This window comes from Rhinolophus ferrumequinum, chromosome 16 (assembly GCF_004115265.2).
Source record: "Rhinolophus ferrumequinum isolate MPI-CBG mRhiFer1 chromosome 16, mRhiFer1_v1.p, whole genome shotgun sequence".
Lineage (NCBI taxonomy): Eukaryota > Metazoa > Chordata > Mammalia > Chiroptera > Rhinolophidae > Rhinolophus > Rhinolophus ferrumequinum.
The window spans coordinates 23,686,641-23,705,909 of record NC_046299.1 but is presented as its reverse complement, the minus strand read 5'-3'; the positions used below and the strand labels follow the sequence as shown (position 1 = coordinate 23,705,909).

The following is a 19,269-nucleotide window of genomic DNA, read 5'->3' as shown; positions in this document are numbered from 1 at the left end:
ACCCTGGGGGCCCTGGGTAGGTACAGAGGCCTTTATTAGGACTCTCACTATTCACGGACGTTGGTGATAAGGGCACAACAAACAAAAGCACGACAGTTCAAGAATTCATACAAAGGTTTCTAGGTTTTTACATCCTGGCTCTTCTCACCATTCCACACCCCACCCCTCACCCCTACCCCCCACTCCCATCCCTCGCCACACACACACACACACACACCTTTTTTTTTAGTTAAGCTTAGAAGATCCTGCCCATTTCACTCTCTCTAAGGTCAGGCCCAGGCCTAGATTCATCATATGGCCTTTGACGATAACCATCCTGAAAGGTTGTATGTTTTACTTCGAGTTTTCTAATAATGAAAAATGGGGTTATACTTAAAATATACACAAATTTGAAGTAAGACCTCAAGAGAGACCATGGGCAAGTTTATTAACCAGTTTTCTAATCTGCACACAGACATTCACACAGATATAAAGTGCCTAGCCCTATGCCAGGCTCACAGCAGAGTATAAGTGCGAGCTCTCTCTAGCTCAATGGTTGCATAAATAGGACATCAGGGGTTCTTCAGAAGCCAGCCTTGAAATCCCTCACTGTGATTTGAGATCACTATTATCAATTTGGATTTCAGAAATGAGGACCCTGTAAAATCCTTGAAGACTCTCAGGTCTCAGTAATGTCAACTGGATTAGAATTAGGAGATACCTAGTCACTGCCCCTTGCAGTGGACACCAAAAAGAACAGGCAGCTCTTCTTTGTCCCAAGCAAAAGCTTCAGCATCAGCTTCCCCTTTCCTGGGCTCCACCTGTTTGCCTGGGCTCGGAGCTCCCTGAACCACGTCCACTGTGATTGGACTTGGGGCAACTCTTCATTGCGCTGGCACCCGGGCTGGGGCAGGCTCCTGGGCCTCTCGGGGACGCAGCCCGCCCCGCGTTGTCGGTTTGTTGGTGAAGGGGTGCCACTGGCCCTGGATGCTAGGGCTGTCCGTGTGAAAGGGCTTGCGGATGCGGATCACGTCCAAGCCCGACTGGTTCGCCAGCTTCTGCACCAACGCCGTGATCTCCTCGACCGACTTGCAGTTGATGCTCTCCTCGCGCACAGCCCCGTTAACTGGCCGGAGGGAGGTAGGGGTAAGAGGAAGGAAGCGGCCCAAGCCCCCCGAGGCCGCCCTCCAGCCCCCGCCCGGCCCCACTCACGGTATTCCGCCACAATTCTGGGCACAGAGCACGGCCGCGGGTTCACGTATATGACGACCCCTGGGTTCCGTCGGGCGAAGTCGGCCACCTCCCGTTCCACGAACTCCCTGAAGGACCCAGAAGGGTGAGCCCGGACCCAGGGCGACCTCTTCCCAAAGTCGCACCGCCGCGCCCTTCGCCCCGCTCACCTGGCGCCGCGGGACGAGGGCGCGTCGCGGCTGAGGCTGAAGCTGAGACGCTGCAGCTGCTGCACGTAGCGACCCAGCCCGTTGTGGAGGACACTGGTCAGAAAGCGGCTGGGGGTGCCGCGCGCCGTCATGGTTTCCACTCCGGGGCCACCGAGCCCAGCCTGGAGGTGAGGGGGCGGGACTAACGCCCGGGCTTCCGCTTCCGGGGACACCAGGCCCGGGGAAGTTTTGATTCCGAGGTCTCGGAGAGTGGCGCGTGCGAGTGACCCACGTTGCGAGTGAAAGGCGTGAGACAGAGTGGTGACTCGGGACCAGGGTCGGAGCTCTTGGCAGTGGAACCGAGGGAAGACACGCGGGCGGGTGGAGAGGGGCGGGGGCCGCACAGGGTCTCCCTAGTCGCGTCGAGTCCCCTTTGAGGGCAGGAGCAGAGAAGAGAGCCACTAGTTGGGGACCTAGAGCAGAGGGGCTACAGAAAGGTCGCAGGCGGTTGTGGCGATGAAGACGACGAGGAGACTCCGTGGAGGGTAGTGCTGCTGGAGACATGATCTGGAGAAACCCTGTCGGTGAGCGGGAGGCGATGGGAGAAGCTGGAAAGGACCAGAGAGGGAGGGAGCCAGACAGAAGGACAGAGATGTGAAAGGGTCGTGTAGATGGGCGTGGACGGAAGTAGCAATGCGGAGGGGCAAAAGAGGATTCAGGGAGCAGTTTATGAGGGAGAAGTGTGGAGAGAGAGAGAAGCCACCGAGATTGAGCTCTTAGAGTGCTGCGTAGAGGATCCCTAGGGCCTGAACAAGTGAAGGCACCCGAACCAGGCACCTAAGGCATTTCAAGTAGGGACTTCCTCCATTTGACTGGGAATGTGGGTCCTCCTCCGAAGTGCGTACCCCCTCCGTATCCTGTTGCCCCTGCGTGGGGAGTGGATGAGTCGGAGGGGCCTGCCCCGAAGCTTGGTGCCAGGCCCTCCTCGCAGGCGGTATAGGAAGGAGGCTCTCCCAGCCTTGGAGGTACCAGTGTTGCCTGTAACTGCCACTGAAATCCGTCAATATTTGCGAGCACATGGGATCCCCTTCCAGGATGGCCACAGCTGCCTGCGGGCACCGAGCCCCTTTGTGGGGGCCTCGCAGCTCAAGGACCAGACTAGTGCTACCACTTCCTTCAGCCTCTTCATTAACAAGACCACAGGCCGCTTTCTCTGCATGACCAGTCTAGCAGAGGGGAGCTGGGAAGACTTCCAGGCCAGTGTGGAGGGGCGCGGGGATGGGGACAGAGAGGGAGTCCTGCTTAGTGAAGCCCCAGAAGCTGAGGACAGTGAGGAAGTCCGGAGGATCTGGGACCGAGCGGTACCTCTCTGGGAGCTTCCTGAGCCAGAGGAGGCGCAGCTGGCTCGCGTGATGTTTGGCCTTACCAAAGTGACGGACGACACACTCAGGCATTTCAGTGTGCGGTACCTGCGGCCTGCTCGCAGCCTTGTCTTCCCTTGGTTCTCCCCTGGAAGTATGAGACTACGAGGCCTGAAGCTCCTAGGGGCTGAGGGCCAGGAGGGTGGAGTGCACTATGTGGAGACCACCATTCCCCGCCCTGGTGCTTACCACAATCTGTTTGGATTACCACTGATCAGTCGGCGAGATGTTGAAGTGGTACTGACGAGTCGTGAGCTGGACAGCTTGGCCTTGAACCAATCCACAGGGCTGCCCACCCTTGCCCTTCCCCGAGGAACAGCCTGCTTACCCCCTGCCTTGCTCCCTTACCTTGAACAGTTCCGACGTATTGTGCTCTGGCTGGGGGATGACCTTCGGTCCTGGGAAGCTGCCAAGTTGTTTGCCCGAAAACTGAACCCCAAGCGATGCTCCTTGGTGCGGCCTGGGGACCAGCAGCCCCGTCCCCTGGAGGCCCTGAACCGAGGCTTAAATCTTTCTCGAATTCTGCGTTCTGCCCTGCCTGCCTGGCACAGGTCTATTGTGTCTTTCCGGCAGCTTCGGGAGGAGGTACTAGGAGAACTGTCAAATGTGGAGCAGGTAGCTGGTGTCCGCTGGAGCCGCTTCCCAGACCTCAATCGTCTCTTGAAGGGACATCGGAAGGGCGAGCTGACGGTCTTTACAGGTGACCCTTTGGGAAATCAGTGCTTGGGGTGGAGGCAGAGAATCAGGTGACAAAAACGTGGGTTTGGGTCACAGTGAATTTTGGAAGAGGAAACTTTCCCTCCCAACTTTGAAGCCCTGCTTCATGTCTTGCTTTCAAGGGTAGGACTATCCTCCCTCACCCAGATCTGTGTTCAACCCCCCTGCAGGGCCAACAGGCAGTGGAAAGACGACATTCATCAGTGAGTATGCCCTGGATTTATGTACCCAGGGGGTGAACACGCTATGGGGTAGCTTTGAGATCAGCAATGTGAGACTAGCCCGGATCATGCTGACACAGTTCGCTCTCGGGCGGCTGGAAGACCAACTGGACAAGTATGATGAGTGGGCCGACCGCTTTGAGGACCTACCCCTCTATTTCATGACTTTCCATGGACAACAGAGCATCAGGTAAGACTCCCAGGCCTGGGGTTTTCAAAGAATGGGAGGGCAGGAGAATAGACCCTGGACAGAGTTTTCAGGATGCTGGCTTTCTGCCTGGGATAGTCTAGAGACTACTTGTAATTGACTCTTGAATTCATTGCCTTTTCCTCTTCCCAGGACTGTAATAGACACAATGCAACATGCGGTCTATGTCTATGACATTTGTCATGTGGTCATCGACAATCTGCAGTTCATGATGGGTCACGAGCAGCTGTCCACAGACAGGTGACATCCTCTTGTCTAGCTGGAACCCACTTGAAGACACATGTCTTCTCAGGCAGCTGGCCTCTAGGCACACACACTATACTCTCTTGTTTTCTGACACATGTGCATGCACATGCCACCCCATGTGTATTTCTGTCTTTATAGAGGTGTGAGGTGTGGCATTGGGAAGTACAGATAGGGACCTAAGTGTGAGTCCTTGGGTAGAGGGAAGTAGAGTGGAGTTGTGTGCTTTGTGGAGATGTGAATGAATCAAGAGTATGGTTTATTCTTGTCCGTCTGTCTGAGTCTGATAACCTCTTTGCTTTGTTGGGGTGGGAGCAGGATTGCAGCTCAAGACTACATCGTTGGGGCCTTTCGGAAGTTTGCGACAGACAGTAGCTGCCATGTGACACTGGTCATTCATCCCCGGAAGGAGGATGATGATAAGGAACTACAGACAGCATCCATTTTTGGTTCAGCCAAAGTAAGTGGCCTTTAGAGGAGCCCAACCTTTGGAAACTACAGGGGGCAGGTGACCAGAGGTAGCCCTCCGTCAGGTTTCAATCATCTTGACTATCCCTCTGGATGAGGCAGCTGGGGCCATGACACGAGGAATACAAAGTCTGATAATAGCTGGTCCTTTGCCCTCCTCACCCTCCAGGAGCTCACATCCTCTGGTGGGGAGACAGTGGGAGAGTGATTACAACTCAGTGTGATAAAAGTTATGATAGGCAGCACAGGTATTTGGGGAGCAAAGAGAAAAGACATCTGAGTCAGCCTGGGACATCTGGGGAGGCTTCCTAGAGGAGGTGTCAGCAAAGGTTGGGTTTAGTCTTGGCTGACAGTAGGTGTGAAATAATCAAATAAATGGGATGCCTTCTGAGCAGCAGGACCAGCCCGATCCTAGAGCTCCCCATGGTACACTGAATGCCTATTACATGCCAGGCCTGGGCTGGGCACAGGGAATACAGGGCGAGGAGCACAAACTATGTGCCACAATGGAACAAACATGGAGCTGGGGAAGAGAATAACACAGAAGTGGAAAGATGGTGGTACCTTCTTTATTTATGGGGATCAAGAATGGTCTCTCTAGTGAAGTATGACATTTAAACCAAGACCTCAATGATAAGACGCTGGCGTTGAGTAGGGTGGTGAGTTGTGGAGAAGTGTTACAAGCAGAGGGAACAGCAGATACAAAATCTGGGACAGCAGCAAGGTCGTTATGGAACTGAAAAACTCACGTGGCCTCAAGCATCGTGGTCAGTAGTTCAAAGAGCTTTGATGAAGGGGGGGAAGTACTTTCCTCATTCTTGCCACTTCTCCCTGCACCCTCAACCTTTCTTTCTGCTTCTCTCATATGTCTTCTCACTGCTCCTTTGTCCTCTGCCCCCATCCCTCAGGCAAGCCAGGAAGCAGACAATGTTCTGATCCTGCAGGACAGGAAGCTGGTAACTGGACCAGGCAAACGGTATCTACAGGTGGCCAAGAACCGCTTTGATGGAGACGTAGGTGTCTTCCCGCTTGAGTTCAACAAGAGCTCTCTAACCTTCTCCATACCACCAAAGAGCAAGGCCCGGCTCAAGAAGATCAAGGATGACAATGGGCTAGTGGTTAAAAAGCCCTCTTCTAGCAAAAAGGGTGCTGTGTCCCAGAACTCTGAGACTTACTCGAGCAAGGCCCCCAACCCCTACCAGCCAGACCCCTCTAAGCCTTCAAGGTGAAGGCAGTACAGAGCTGGACACTGAAATAAGCCTGACAGGACAGGCTGGGGCATAGACTCTTTATTGGCCCTCTGCTAGGGCTGCCTCTGTCCTGTGGTCCTGAGCTACGGGCTCTTCTCAGTCTGAGGGACCTAGCCTAGGGCAGGGTCCCATAGTGAGAGAATTCAATTTAGCAAATATTTGAGAACCTACTGTGTGCCAGGTTTTGTTCTAGGTCCTAGGAATATAGCACTGACAAGACAGATGAGGTCCCTGCTTCCATGGAACTTAAAATTTGGTGTGGGGACAAGTAAGCTAATGAACAAATAAATACAAAACACACTTTTAGATAATGAAAAATGCTATTCAAAAAATAAAATAGTCATGGGATAGTACTTACAGGCTAGTTTAGATTAAGGTCTGAAAAGTTGTCTCTGAGCAGAGGACATTTGAGCCCGGGCCTAAAGAACTAGTATTGAGCCACGTGAACATCTGGAGAAAGAGGGATCTAGGCGGAAGGAAAGGTAAATACAGAGGCCCTGAGGTGGGAATGAGCAAGTTGAGTTCAGAGTAGTGGGGTCAGGCCCCCTGAACCTGGAGGAGAATAGGGGACTTCTGGCCAAAATTCCAGCATAGGCTTTCCGAGCCGAAGGGCGACATGGTAGGTACCAAACTCCTCCGCTCCAGTCGAGCCTGCTGTGTGGTGGCACTCACTACCATTGGATCCTAGGTGCTTAGCCCTGTAATATTAGGGCCCCAAAGGTGGAAGCTTGGCCAGAGAGCCATGGAAAGAAGCTGTGAACCTAGCGTGCCTGCCACCTGGACACATTGTATGGTATGCTGCCTCAGACCGCTGCAGTGGATGCAGTCATAATTTTTTGTAGAGCCTTTTGAAGTTTTACTAAAATAAATTTTCCATTGCTTTTGTTTCTGTGCTGTTTCTTATTTGTCCACCAGGTGTCTCCCCAGTCTATAACGATTTTCCTCTGAATTGGGATAGGTCCCCTCCCCCACCCCAGTCTTTGAGCTCCGCTCCCAAGGAAGCAAGAGCATTAAAGGGCCTTTACATGCACACACCCTTGACACCTCTTCTTGGCCAGGGGAAGACATGATGGTGTCTCTTTATCCCTGTTTTCCTTGAGGATCTCCATGTGATCTCTGGCAGAGATGTGAGTCACCTGGCCACTTACCTAAGCTCAGCCTGACAAGCTGTCCCTCTGTGATAATAAGCCACGAACTGACCTCTTGCAATGTGGACTCAGGCTTAGCATATTCTTACCTGGCCCCCGTCCACTTCCCTCCTCCTGTACCCTCAGTGTTTCTCTTATGTTAGTGTGTGTCAGAACTCCTAGGACTCTTGTTTTAAAAAGAAGAACATAGGCCCAATTTGCCCCAATCCTCACAGATTTCGAATTCTGGAGGTTCAAGGAGAGACATAGGATTCCTCGTTTTCAACAAGTCCTGAGGGAGATGAGAAAATAAGTTACACAGAGACCCTGTCGGAAATATTCCTAGATGATGAGACTTTCATCTCACTTCCTCTAATATCCTAAAATCCCAGTTTCCCTTTAGATTTGCCTGCAAGAGTGGTAAGAATGCAAGAGGGGCCTAGGGAGAAGCCTTTTGTAAGGGTGGCGGTTGGTTCCCTGCTCCTTGGAAGCAAGGCTGCCTTATCAAGATCTCCCCGTCAACCCAAGAGGGGTTTCTAGGACCCTGCAGAAGGGTCTGGGGTCGCTGTCTTTTATGTGTGAGAACCTTGACTACAATTGGCTCCTGAAACAGACCTGGAGCTAAGCTGTTTGGGGGGAGAACCTGGGGGAAGGGAGGGGAAAGCTCCTGGAGGGCCTCCCTTCTTGGGGGTCTCTCCCAGACTGGCTGGAGCCAGGCCTCCTAATCCCCGCAATAATCATTCCCAGCCGCTGGCTGGTCTAAGCCTCATCCAGGGTCTGTAACATTGAACGTCAGCCATGCCTTCCAGATGCACACCACTAGGTCAGTCCTAACCTATAAAGACGTGGGTTCCACATTCTCGTCTTCCTAGAATGTTTTGTGTGTTCTCAGGAAATCCTTTAGGGGTTTCCATTAAGGGAACTTTGTGAGGTGTCTGTGAATTGGGGATAGAGGGATAGATACACACTTGCCTGTTTGTCTTGCCCCATCCTCCTAGCAGACACCCCACACAATATAAACCAGAATGATGGGGGGAGGGGAAGTTAATGCTCCCCCTGCCCTACGCCCTATACAAATACATTCCACTCCACACCTGTCTTTATTCACATCAAGATGAGCCCAAAATGTGTTCAGGAGTACCTGGAACCTAGAAAGCAATGAGGGATCCCTGAGTCCTGTGTAAGGGCCCTGGGAGCCACTGACCCTGGACATTGCCAAAGTGGATTGAGGCAAAGTACTCTGCTTACGTCCAACTGCATGTTAAGAATCTCCCTGAGAGCTCAGGAAGGGCCTGGCCAAGCAGGGGCCAGCTGGATCTCAGATTCAGCTGTGAGGGCTGCTTTGGTCCTCCAGTAGCTTCTTTACTGCGGTTGGGTTTGAGAAGGAACTAAATTCACTGGACTTATGCTGCCCAAGTACTCCGGCTGTAAATACGGCCCAGATACCTGTAGACATCATATGCTGCCTTGCGTTTCTTGGAGGGAGGGAGCTCTAGGTGCCTCCCTGCAATGCAGGCCTACTTCCTGTTTGTGCCTGTGGGTGGAACTTTATGAGTCTAAGGGAAGCCAGGCCATGCTCTGTGGGGGGCCAGAACTGGTAGGTCTGCTCACCTGGCAGACACTACTTCAGGGGAGAGTGAGGTGTGGGGGCACGCGGAGCCGGGGTGGGAGGGAGGAGGGGACAGAGGGGCGGGTCTGTTTTGGTGAAACCCGAGCCTTCTTTGTCTGCTTCCCAGGGGTTTTCCCGGCGTCTGGGGAGTGGGCTGAGAGTGGACCAGGTTTGGCTCCCTCCAGAGCAGGGGAGGTGGCAGAAAAAGTCTTATAGCCAGCTTGGTTAGGGCAGCCAGGTGGGTAGCTTAGCTGTCGGTCACGTGCCGCTCGCCCCTTCCCCAGGTCGAAAGCCAGATCCTGTAAGCTGTGAAGTCAGAGACCAGAGGGCAGCCTCGGGTCACCGTGGAGCTACTGCGGGGTTTGGTACCGGCTTGGCCGTTGAGTGGGTGCTGAGCAGACCACTCCTTTCCCTCGGTTGGGGGCGCGGCCTCAGCGGCCCCGCCCCTCTCCACCAGGCCGGGCCTGGCGGGCGCTGCGAGTCCGGAGCCCGAAGCGGGCTTGGGAGCCGGCGGATCTGCATCGAGGAGGTGCCCGCACTGGAGCAGGAGGAGCCAGGCAGGAGCTGAAGCAGCGGCGCAGGTGGTGCTGGGTGAGTAGTGGGGGCGCAAAGGTGTAGGAACTCCCGCCTCCCGCACAACTCCGCTCCGGATTAAACTTTGCGGTCTGGCGAAACTGGGGGTTAGGATGGGAGTGGGGGGGGGTCCCTGAACAGGGGACCGACGCGGAAATTCACACCGACGGGCCCACACACGCGTGCACACACACCCACTCACGCACTTGGGACACACAAACACACGTGCACCCAGGAAAGGACGCGCCCAGTGAGTTACTCTTGTAGCCCGTGGAGCAGCGCCACTGGCTGGCGCAGACCCCCAGCGGGCACGGCGCTTGACAGGGGCGGGAGAAAAGTGCAGACAGGGGCGAGGCGGGCGAGACACCGCGGGCTGTTCCTGCTTCCCCGCCGCCGGCAGGTGAGGACTAATATGCAAACAGGCGCCGAGCCCCGGATCGCTTCGCAGACGGGTGGGTTGTGCTTCCCCCACCCCGGCCTCAGGGCGAAGACCTCCCTTGCTAGTCCAGGGCGAGTTTGCGAGGTCCCACAGGGGGCTGTATTCCATTCTCCGCTTCGAGAGGTGATAAGCCCTCCCCCAGAAATGGGAGCACAACGCCCCCTGGAATGGGGTAGCACCGGCGTACCGGAGACTGTTGGACTGGGGTGGGGTTACCTGGTGTCCTCGCCCTTCTCCTGAACACATTCGTGGTTCCCCATCCCTGAAGGTATCAGAGGGGGGCGCTATTCTTGATAGCAGTGGACGGCAGCTCCTACCCCATTCCTCCGGCCTGGGGAGCAGCAACCGTAGCTACATGAGCGCCTGTCGTTCTCCTTGCTAATACCACCCCTCCTTGCAGAACTAGGAGCTCCTCCCCCCCCAAGGTAGGAGCAGAAAACGCACTCATGCAAGAGTGGGAGTCCTCCACCCCAAGAGAATTCAGGACCTCCTTTTCAGTACCAGACTGGGCCTATGCCCCTCCGGTAGAAAGGAGGACGAACCCCATCCCCTCATCCCACCTCACTAGTAAGGGAGTGGGCAGCGGCCCTCGGCCTCCCTCCCCTCCCCACCCCCCACTTCTGCGCGCGCGCGCGCGCGCGCACACGCGCGCGCACACACACACACACACACACACACACACACACACACACACACGTTGAGCCCAGCTGCTGCCCGAGCTTCTGGGCAGTTTGCCAGAAAGGGGAGGAGGCTCCTAGTGCCCCAGGAGGCTGGGATCAGGGCAAGGCCAGAAGAGGGGTCTCTCTCTACCGGAGAGAGGGGCTCCGTCTGTTGTTGTGAGGCTGAGGGTTTGAAACGGGGTGAGCCTGAGGGTGGCTGGGCTATGTTTCCCTTTCCAGGGAGAAAGAAAGAAAAACAACCCTTTCCATAGAGCTAAAAATAGAGCTGAGAGCCGGCCAGGGCTGTGGCCTGGAAGGGGGGGATGCTCCTTCCCTGGGCAGAGGAGCTCTGGCAGGCCTGGGCGGGGGTTAGGGGGCGGGTGGCTGTCCTTGCCCAGGGGTGCTCCATCAGCCGACCTGACCAGTTCACATAAACCCCCACGGAAAGTCTGTATGGTAGAATGTTTGAGCAATATGTGTATGTGTAAAAAGTTGTGTGTGAATAAGACTGTCAATGTGTGAAACATGCTTAGACTAAGTGTGTTTATTAATATTGTGACTGCGTGTGAAGGACTGTGAGTTGTGAAAGTATGCACAACTAGGCGTGTGACACCGAGTGTGTTGTGTCTCTCTCTGTAAGTTGTTGGCTTGAAAGATGGAAAGAAGGAACATGGAACCACGTGATGGATGAGACTGATTGTGGCTGTGTGAAACTGAATGTGGGAAAGGTCGTGTGGGTGTTAAGGTTGTGTTTGCCAGAGGGTGAGAATATTCGTGTCCCTGAGAAGACAGTGGAATGTTGTCTGCTGTGAGGCTGCAGTAGGTTTGGATTGTAGATTTGGACAGGCTCACCCCAGTGATTGTTGAGGGGCCAGGGCCTTCATCTCTGAGCAATATCCTCTTTTATCAAATGACACTGAGGGAAGGTCGGGGAGCACAGGGCCGCGCCTGCTGCAGCCCTGGGCTCCAGGAGGAGGGGGATACAGCGCTGGGGAGTCAGGTAGGACTCCCCGCTCGAGGTCGGGATTTGGGGGGTAACTGGGCGTGTTCTCCGAATCCGCCGCCAGGTGGCGCCGCCTCCGCAAATCCAAGTGTGCGGCCTCCAAGACGCTGGGGGTGGGGCAAGCACGGACCGAGCCTTGGCCCCTGACGTGTGCTGGGGGGGAGCGGGCTCTGGGCCCGGGCCGCGGGCTAGAGTGAATGGCAGCTGGCCTTCGGCCTCCCACTCTGGACTCCGAAGCCGGAGAGTGTCTGTGAGGGAGGCTTCAACTAGAAGAACGGAGGGGGTAGGGCGGCCGCCACGGCGCCAGGCCCTTTGTGCTCCAACAATGACCAGCCGCCACTGGCCCCGGGGCCCCGGTTGGAGTAGAGGGTGACCTGCTGCCGCCACCGAGTCCTGAGCCGACCGAACTCCGCAGACACACAGCCACCGGCCTGGGAGGGAGGGATCCTGAGTCCGGCTGTGCAGCGCCAGCGTGCGCCCCGCGGGACACGCGTGACGCGGGGTGCTTGCGCGTGCCCGCGCCCCGGGGGCGGGGACGCCCCTGGGACCCCTCCCCCGCGCTGCACCGCCCACTTGGGCCGGGCGGGGTCTGCCCCGCGAGGGGCGCCGCGGAGGCGGGGCCGGGTCCGGCCGGGCCGCTCCGAGTGGCCGCGCGGGCTGGAGCCGGGCGGCTCGCCGGTGGAGCGCGGGGGGCGGCCCGGGGCTGAGCATGGAGCAGCGCGGTGGAGGTGAGGGGGGCCGGGGCGGGGAGGCGACCTGGGGGTGTCCCCAGCTTCTGCGCGGCGGAGGGCCAGTGGGGAGGTGGCATTACATGGTGCCCCCCACTTTATGGAAGGGGCGGCGGGGGGGGGGCTCCCTGTCTCGGAATTGGAACTCGTGATCCCAGACTCGATCCCGCTTGACTGGTCCTTGGAATTTGGTGAGGGGAGACTTTCCCCAACTCTTCAGCCCCCAAAACAGGTCTGTGGGACCTCGGACCTTAGCCAGACCTCCCTCGTGCCCTGACTGAACTCCACCCTTGGCTCCCCCCAACCCCTAAGGTGGGGTGTGCTGTGCCAAAGTGGTCACTCAAGGAGTGCTGGGGAGAGCGGGGGTTCCCTTTCCCACAGCCACAGACGCGTTTCTCAAAATGGAGCCTCCACTTGCCCCTCCTTCTCTCTCGGGCTCCAAGAGCGGGAGCGGGGCTGGCTGGGCCTGGCTTTCCAGGCGCCTGGCTCTGGCTCCTTCGGTGTCTGGCTCGAAGAGCCCAGTTTTATTTCTTTTCTGGGTTTAGGGGCCCCCTGGCTGCTTGGGGTTCAGGGCCCCCTGCTTACTGGTTCTGCCTGTCTTCTTGTCTGCCTCTGAGTCTTTGTCTCTTGTCTTTTGGGTCCCTGTCTCTCTGAGCCTGTCTGTCTCCTCCCCTCTGTTTTCACTCTCTGTGCTCACTGAAGTGAGGAAATGCAGACAGATGTGCCAGACCCCACTGCCCCCTAAAAAGCCCCTTCCCCACTGTTTTCTCCATGTCCTGAAGTGGTCTGCGGAGGGCAGAGAAGGGGGTTTTCCATCCGTTTTTCTCAGGACTGGCACTCACGCGGTGGACACTGCTCACCCCCACCCCCAGCTCCCAGTTCCTCCTTCCTGGGTCTGTACATCTTCCTGGGTCTGAGGGTCTTTTGACTTGAGTGGGGAGGTTGGGGGCAGACTTAATGGAACACAAGCATGCAAGAAGGGGAGCAGATCAGGCAAAGGAGGCAGATAATGTTTTCTCTACTTCTACACTCCAGTGAGGGACAAAAACCAAGCTTCCACTCACCCAATTGGCCCTACATGCCACCCAGGCTCCCAGCCTCTCTCACACATGCTCCGATTCATACACACTCTTTGATACACACTTGTGCACACTCACTTTCCTGTTCACACATTCATGTGAGATACATGTGAGTTCACACATAAAGTTGGGTATGTGAGTGGACATCTATCCAAATATATTCTTATATAGTCAATGTCATACACCACAAATCCACTTAATTATGCATCTTAACTTTCACAGACTTTTTAAGAGTGACCCGCTTATTTACATACGTACTCATGTAAGATGCACATATGAATTCACACATATATTCATGTATGTATGAATTCATCCAAACATATCTACGCATATTCATGATGTTTTCACACATTTTCATATATACAGTGCTTATTTTCCTGCTCCTGTGCACATAGTCTCACACACACAAGTAAGTAAACGCACACACTCCTCCTACGCAATTCTCTGTCCACTTCTTGGCCCCCCCGCTCTGCATGATGACTTCAGCAGATGCCTGAGTCCTCGTCTACGGCTTCAGGATGGAGGAGGAGGGAGTTCCGGGTGGAGACTTTCCGTCCCCTTACAGGAAGAATCTGGGCCTGGGGAGGTGGAGTCCTCTTTCCTGGGCTCCAGGGAAGTGAGATCTTGGAGCAGCTGTCAGAGGTGATGGTGGGGCTTCTACCCTCATCCCCTCTGGGTCACATTGGGGAACATCTAAAGCTGGAAGGTTTCATAGAGGTTGGCAGTGGGCCTGTGTAGGCTCCTTTAGGCCCGACTGATTGGGTGCGGTGAAGCTAGGAGTTGTCATGGCAACAAGCATGAGCCTACATCCACCTCTGAGAGGCGGGAGACCCGATAGGGTACCTGTGGGCTCCCTAAGATCTCTGGGTTTCTTGTTTGGCCAGCTCCACCCTTGCTGCCTCTCTGTCTGGGAGAAACTAAGGCCCAGCTGGGGGAGGCTGGGCACTGCCTGGCCTTGGCTCTTTGTTCCTTAATTACCATTTGAGTTGCTGACTGCATCTCTGAGGTTGCCTCTGCCCAAACTGCCCTCTAATGAGGCCACCTGTCCCAGGAGACCTGGGACCGCTGCTGGGAGCTGGTAGAGAAGGCTCCTTCCCTAACTTCAATCGTGGCCCCTGTGAGGGATGCAGGTTTGGGCTGAGGCCTGGGCCTCTGCTCCCGGGGGACCTGCATAACCACTAAGCCTCCCCTCCCCTCGTCATCCTGCTAAATAGACTCAGTCTTCAGCTGTGTTCAGACTCATGCTAGGCAGTGCTTTGGGGCACAGGGAGAACTGAGGTTTGTGGCAGTGCTTAGAGGGGAGCCTCGAGGGGGCATCAGAGATTGTTATTGATGCCAGAGGGCTGTGTTATTGGGACCAGGGGTCAGGAGAGGGACTTGGCCTTATATAGGGAGGGGGCTCAGGGTGGAGAGACTCTGACATCACTGCCCTGCTCACAGGTTCCTCCGGAGGCCCTTGGCCAGGCCTGAGCCTCTACCGCCATGGCCATTGTGCAGACTCTGCCGGTGCCACTGGAGCCTGCTCCTGAGGCCGCCACTGCCCCACAAGCGCCAGCCATGGGCAGCGTGAGCAGCCTCATCTCAGGCCGGCCCTGCCCCGGGGGGCCGGCTCCCTCCCGCCACCATGGCCCCCCTGGACCCACCTTCTTCCGCCAGCAGGATGGGCTACTGCGGGGTGGCTATGAGGCACAGGAACCGCTGTGCCCAGCTGTGCCCCCCAGGAAGGCCATCCCTGGCACCACCTTCACCTACATCAATGAGGACTTCCGGACAGAGTCACCCCCCAGCCCCAGCAGTGACATTGAGGATGCCCGAGAGCAGCGGGCATGCAATGCCCATCTCCGTGGTCCCCCACCAAAGCTCATCCCTGTCTCTGGAAAGCTGGAGAAGGTGAGTACTAGCCCTTCCTTTGGGGCCTGGGTGGAATCAGGAGTCCCCTGGAGAAGCTGGAGGAATTTGGAGGCCTATTTAGAGGAAAGAGTGTGGGCTCCAGATTCAGCAGACCTAGGTTTTAATCTCAGCTCTGCCTCTGGCTGTATGACCTCAGGGAAGTCACTTAACCTTCCTGAGCCTCAGTTTCTGTATCTGTGAAGTGGAGGTAATAGGTCAGCTCTCACAGGATTGTTATGAGAATTAAATAATATACTATGTAAAGTGCTTAGTCTAGTGCCTGACACATAGTATGTACTCAGTAATGTTAGCTGCTGGATAATACTGTCACTACATACAGCGAGGTGTTTAACTTTGAGCAAAGCCTTTGACTCTGCTGAGCCTCTATTTTCTCATCTGTAATATGGGGATAGTGATAATATTTTGCTCCTATGATTAGAGATAAGCCTTTTAAATTACTTGACATAAAGCTGACACTCAGGAGGCCCTCAGCTAGTGGTAGCAATTATTATTAATATATAGGGATGGGAGACCCCAGATGGGAGGGCAGGAAGTATGATAAGGGCTTGGAAAGATTGGGCAGCTCATCCTCAGTGTCATATGGCACCTCATTTCAGAACATGGAGAAAATCCTGATTCGCCCAACAGCCTTCAAGCCAGTGCTGCCCAAACCTCGCGGGGCGCCATCTCTCCCCAGCTTCCTGGGTCCTCGGGCCACCGGACTGTCTGGGAGCCAGGGCAGCCTAACACAGCTGTTTGGGGGCCCTGCATCATCGTCGTCTTCCTCCTCCTCCTCGGCTGCCGACAAACCCCTGGCACTGAGTGGCTGGGCCAGTGGCTGCCCATCAGGGACACTGTCCGATTCTGGACGAAACTCACTGTCCAGCCTGCCCACTTATAGCACCGGGGGTGCTGAACCGGCCACCAACTCCCCAGGCGGGCACCTGCCTTCCCATGGCCCTGGACGGGGGGCACTGCCAGGGCCAGCCCGAGGGGCCCCTGCTGGCCCCTCCCACTCGGACAGTGGTCGTTCTTCCTCCAGCAAGAGCACAGGCTCCCTGGGGGGCCGCGTGGCTGGGGGGCTCTTGGCTAGTGGTCCTCGGGCATCCCCTGACAGCAGCTCCTGTGGGGAGCGCTCCCCACCACCGCCACCACCCCCTCCACCCCCTTCGGATGAGGCACTGCTGCACTGTGTCCTGGAAGGGAAGCTCCGAGACCATGAGGCAGAGCTACAGCAGCTGCGGGACAGTCTGGATGAGAGCGAGATGACCATGTGCCAGGTGTGGTCAGTGGCGATAATGGGGGTGGCATGGCAGGACATCCAAAGGTGCTGGAAGCCAAGAAACATTTGTGTTTGTTCCGGGGTGGAGGAGCAGGTGGTAGGCAGTTGCACTTGTAACCCCACCCCCACCCCAGCTGTCTGGCTTAACTGTAGAGTGGTGAGAACTCAAACTCAGCACTGCCATGTACTGTTTTTCAGACTTGAGCAAGCTACTAATTCATACTGAGCCTCAGTTTCCTCTTCTATGAATGGGGATGTTTCTGGCCTCAGAGTTATGAGGGTTAAGTAAGGCAAAGGGTGTAAAGTGCTTGGAGTAATGCCTGGCGCCTAGGAAGTGCTACATAAGTGCTTGCTATTACTGTTGTTGTTTCTCATCACAGAAGTAGTTGTCACTATTGCTACCCTCATTACTATCATTGTTTAGTGGGATCTAGCCTCCCTGAGCCCAGACTAGTGGGCCACCAGAACAGTCGGTGATTGGGGGTGGCCAGGGCTCGAGGTTTGGGGGAGCTGTGAGGACCCAGGTCTTCCTCTTTGCCCACAGGTTTACGAGGACCGGCAGCGGCACTTGCAGCAGGAGCGCGAGGCCCTGCGAGAGGACGGTGCGGCCCAGGCACAGCGGGCACAGCGGGCCCAACAGCTGTTGCAGCTGCAGGTGTTCCAGCTGCAGCAGGAGAAGCGGCAGCTGCAGGATGACTTTGCGCAGCTGCTGCAGGAACGTGAACAGCTGGAACGGCGCTGCGCCACCTTCGAGCGGGAGCAGCGGGAGCTCGGGCCACGGCTTGAGGAGACCAAGTGGGAGGTGGGTCCTGCAGGGACAAGCCCAGGAAAGAGGGGCCCAGTCCCACCCCCTGAGCCTGCCACCCCCAGACAGCCTCCTGTTCCTTACCTCTGTTAGATGAGGATTCCCCCTCTGACCTCCCTTTCTGGGGGGGGGCACCTCCTTGTGCCTCTAAGTTTGGTCTCCTCCTTGGTATGGTCTAGTGCCCATAGCCAGTGGCACTCCCACCCCCTGCCTTCCAGCCAGTAATAATGTAGTGCTCGCTATATGGAAGGTACTATTCTAAACATGTTGCATAGACTATCATCTATTCCTCATAACAACCCTGTGAGGTGAGTACTGTTAATATCCCCATTTTAGAGATGTGGAAACCGAAGCCCAGAAAGGCGAGAGCCCAAACTCACACCTAGTCTGTGGCCGAGCTGAGATTTGAACCTCAGCAGTCTGGCTCCTTGATCTACACTTTTAACCAAAACACTAGTGCCTCTCAGCTGGAAATGTGGACACTGTCGTCAGTTGCCCCCACTCCTGTAAAACCTGCCACCATCTAGGCCTTAGGCCTTAGGGGTCTGCAGTGTTTCTGATGGTTTAAAGGCACCCACTATGAATAAGAAAGATGATTCTATTTCACTTTAGCCAATGACTAGCTGTATGACCTTGGACATGTTACTAGGCTTGCCTCAGTGTCTCCATCTGTAAAATGGGTGTAATGATCATACCTCCTCAATCGAATGTACAACATGATGTCAAGGCCTGATCCCCCGGGGATAACCCTTCACACCACCTTTCCAACTCCCTCCGCCCCCCACCCAGGTGTGCCAGAAGTCAGGCGAGATCTCCCTGCTGAAGCAGCAACTGAAGGAGTCTCAGGCAGAGCTGGTGCAGAAGGGCAGTGAGCTGGTGGCCCTGCGGGTGGCTCTGCGGGAGGCCCGGGCAGCGCTACGGGTCAGTGAGGGCCGGGCACGGGGACTCCAGGAGGCAGCCCGAGCACGAGAGCTGGAGCTAGAGGCCTGTTCCCAGGAGCTGCAGCGGCACCGCCAGGAGGCTGAGCGGCTGCGCGAGAAAGCTGGGCAGTTAGACACTGAGGCGGCTGGACTCCGGGAACCCCCTGTGCCTCCTGCCACTGCTGACCCGTTTCTCCTGGCGGAGAGTGACGAGGCCAAGGCACAGCGGGCGGCAGCCGGGGTTGGGGGCAGCCTGCGGGCCCAGGTGGAGCGGCTGCGGGCCGAGCTACAGCGGGAGCGGCAGAGGGGCGAAGAGCAGAGGGACAGCTTCGAGGGGGAGCGGCTGGCCTGGCAGGCAGAGAAGGAGCAGGTGATCCGCTACCAGAAGCAGCTGCAGCACAACTACATCCAGATGTACCGGCGGAACCGGCAGCTGGAGCAGGAGCTACAGCAGCTCAGTTTGGAGCTGGAGGCCCGGGAGCTTGCTGATCTGGGCCTGGCTGAGCCAGCCCCCTGCATCTGCCTGGAGGAGATCACTGCTACCGAAATCTAAGGCCCTGGGCATCCCGTCTCTGCAGGGAGTTCTACTGAAGGGGAACGGTTGCCTCAGGTCCACTGAGGGCCCCAGAGCCACTCATCCCTTGGGATCTAGACCTCTGGGCCCCTGCCAAGAACTCGGGGCTGCACTATGACTTGGATGAGCAAGATCAGACCCCTTGGACTTGCAGGTCCCCATGTTCACTGTCACCCAGAGGCTCCTACTCAACCTGTTTCACTCCACCCCAGCTGCCAGTGCCACTGCCAACCCCACTCACCCCGACACTCACCAGCTCCCTCAGCCAGGGGGCTGGAGAGAGGAAGGGGCGCCCTCATTTCCACACTCCCCCGCCCCAAAGCCAGAGAGAGCCAGACAGTGCCAGCTGCTCCAGATGTGCCTGCCCCCACCCTGCCCATGCTGGGGGACAGAGCTGGAACTGGGGCCTGATCCCCAGCTTCCAGCTCTGCAGCCTTTCTCTTGGGGTGAGGGGGCTGTAGTCAGACCAAAGGAAGAACTCAGAAATGTCTTGTTTATTTGTGTTTGTGACCAAGGGGCCCCTCCCCACACCCAGATTTATGGCCTCGTTTTTCACTTGTATATTTTTCACACTGTAAATTTCTTGTACAAACCCAAAGAAAAAAATTAAAAAATTTTTTTTTTGTTTGTTTTTAAAAAAAGGTTACTGCGCTGGATAAAGCTTATGGGGACTTGTTTGACCCCCACCCCCGCTT

General features: G+C 56.1%; 3 protein-coding genes across 6 annotated transcripts; 2 read left to right on the top strand and 1 right to left on the bottom strand.

The window, feature by feature from the left end:
- Window positions 1-402: 402 nt before the first annotated feature.
- On the bottom strand, window positions 403-1,572 carry MRPL43 (mitochondrial ribosomal protein L43). Its single transcript, XM_033129851.1, has 3 exons — window positions 1,380-1,572; window positions 1,192-1,298; window positions 403-1,105 (listed from the first exon to the last, which is right to left on the bottom strand). The coding sequence occupies exons 1-3, from the start codon at window positions 1,508-1,510 to the stop codon at window positions 864-866; spliced, it is 480 nt and encodes a 159-aa protein (XP_032985742.1). The 5' UTR covers window positions 1,511-1,572; the 3' UTR covers window positions 403-863.
- A 35-nt stretch (window positions 1,573-1,607) lies between these two features.
- On the top strand, window positions 1,608-6,760 carry TWNK (twinkle mtDNA helicase). The gene is made up of 5 exons (XM_033129850.1): window positions 1,608-3,479; window positions 3,667-3,907; window positions 4,058-4,165; window positions 4,487-4,628; window positions 5,545-6,760. Exons 1-5 carry the CDS (start codon window positions 2,237-2,239, stop codon window positions 5,863-5,865), a joined length of 2,055 nt encoding a protein of 684 aa, XP_032985741.1. The 5' UTR covers window positions 1,608-2,236; the 3' UTR covers window positions 5,866-6,760.
- A 2,300-nt stretch (window positions 6,761-9,060) lies between these two features.
- LZTS2 (leucine zipper tumor suppressor 2) lies at window positions 9,061-19,202 on the top strand. Of its 4 annotated transcripts, XR_004425301.1 has the most exons (6): window positions 11,904-12,024; window positions 14,544-14,993; window positions 15,611-16,273; window positions 16,820-17,077; window positions 17,870-18,619; window positions 18,659-19,170. XR_004425301.1 is itself a non-coding variant. In XM_033130339.1 (5 exons), the coding sequence occupies exons 2-5, from the start codon at window positions 14,586-14,588 to the stop codon at window positions 18,551-18,553; spliced, it is 2,013 nt and encodes a 670-aa protein (XP_032986230.1). In that variant the 5' UTR covers window positions 9,061-9,213; window positions 14,544-14,585; the 3' UTR covers window positions 18,554-19,202. The 4 variants fall into 4 exon arrangements, 3 of the variants coding, with proteins under 3 accessions (XP_032986230.1, XP_032986228.1, XP_032986231.1); XM_033130339.1 differs by lacking the exon at window positions 11,904-12,024 and adding an exon at window positions 9,061-9,213 and having other exon boundaries at window positions 17,870-19,202; XM_033130337.1 differs by having other exon boundaries at window positions 17,870-19,202.
- The last annotated feature ends 67 nt before the right edge of the window (window positions 19,203-19,269 follow it).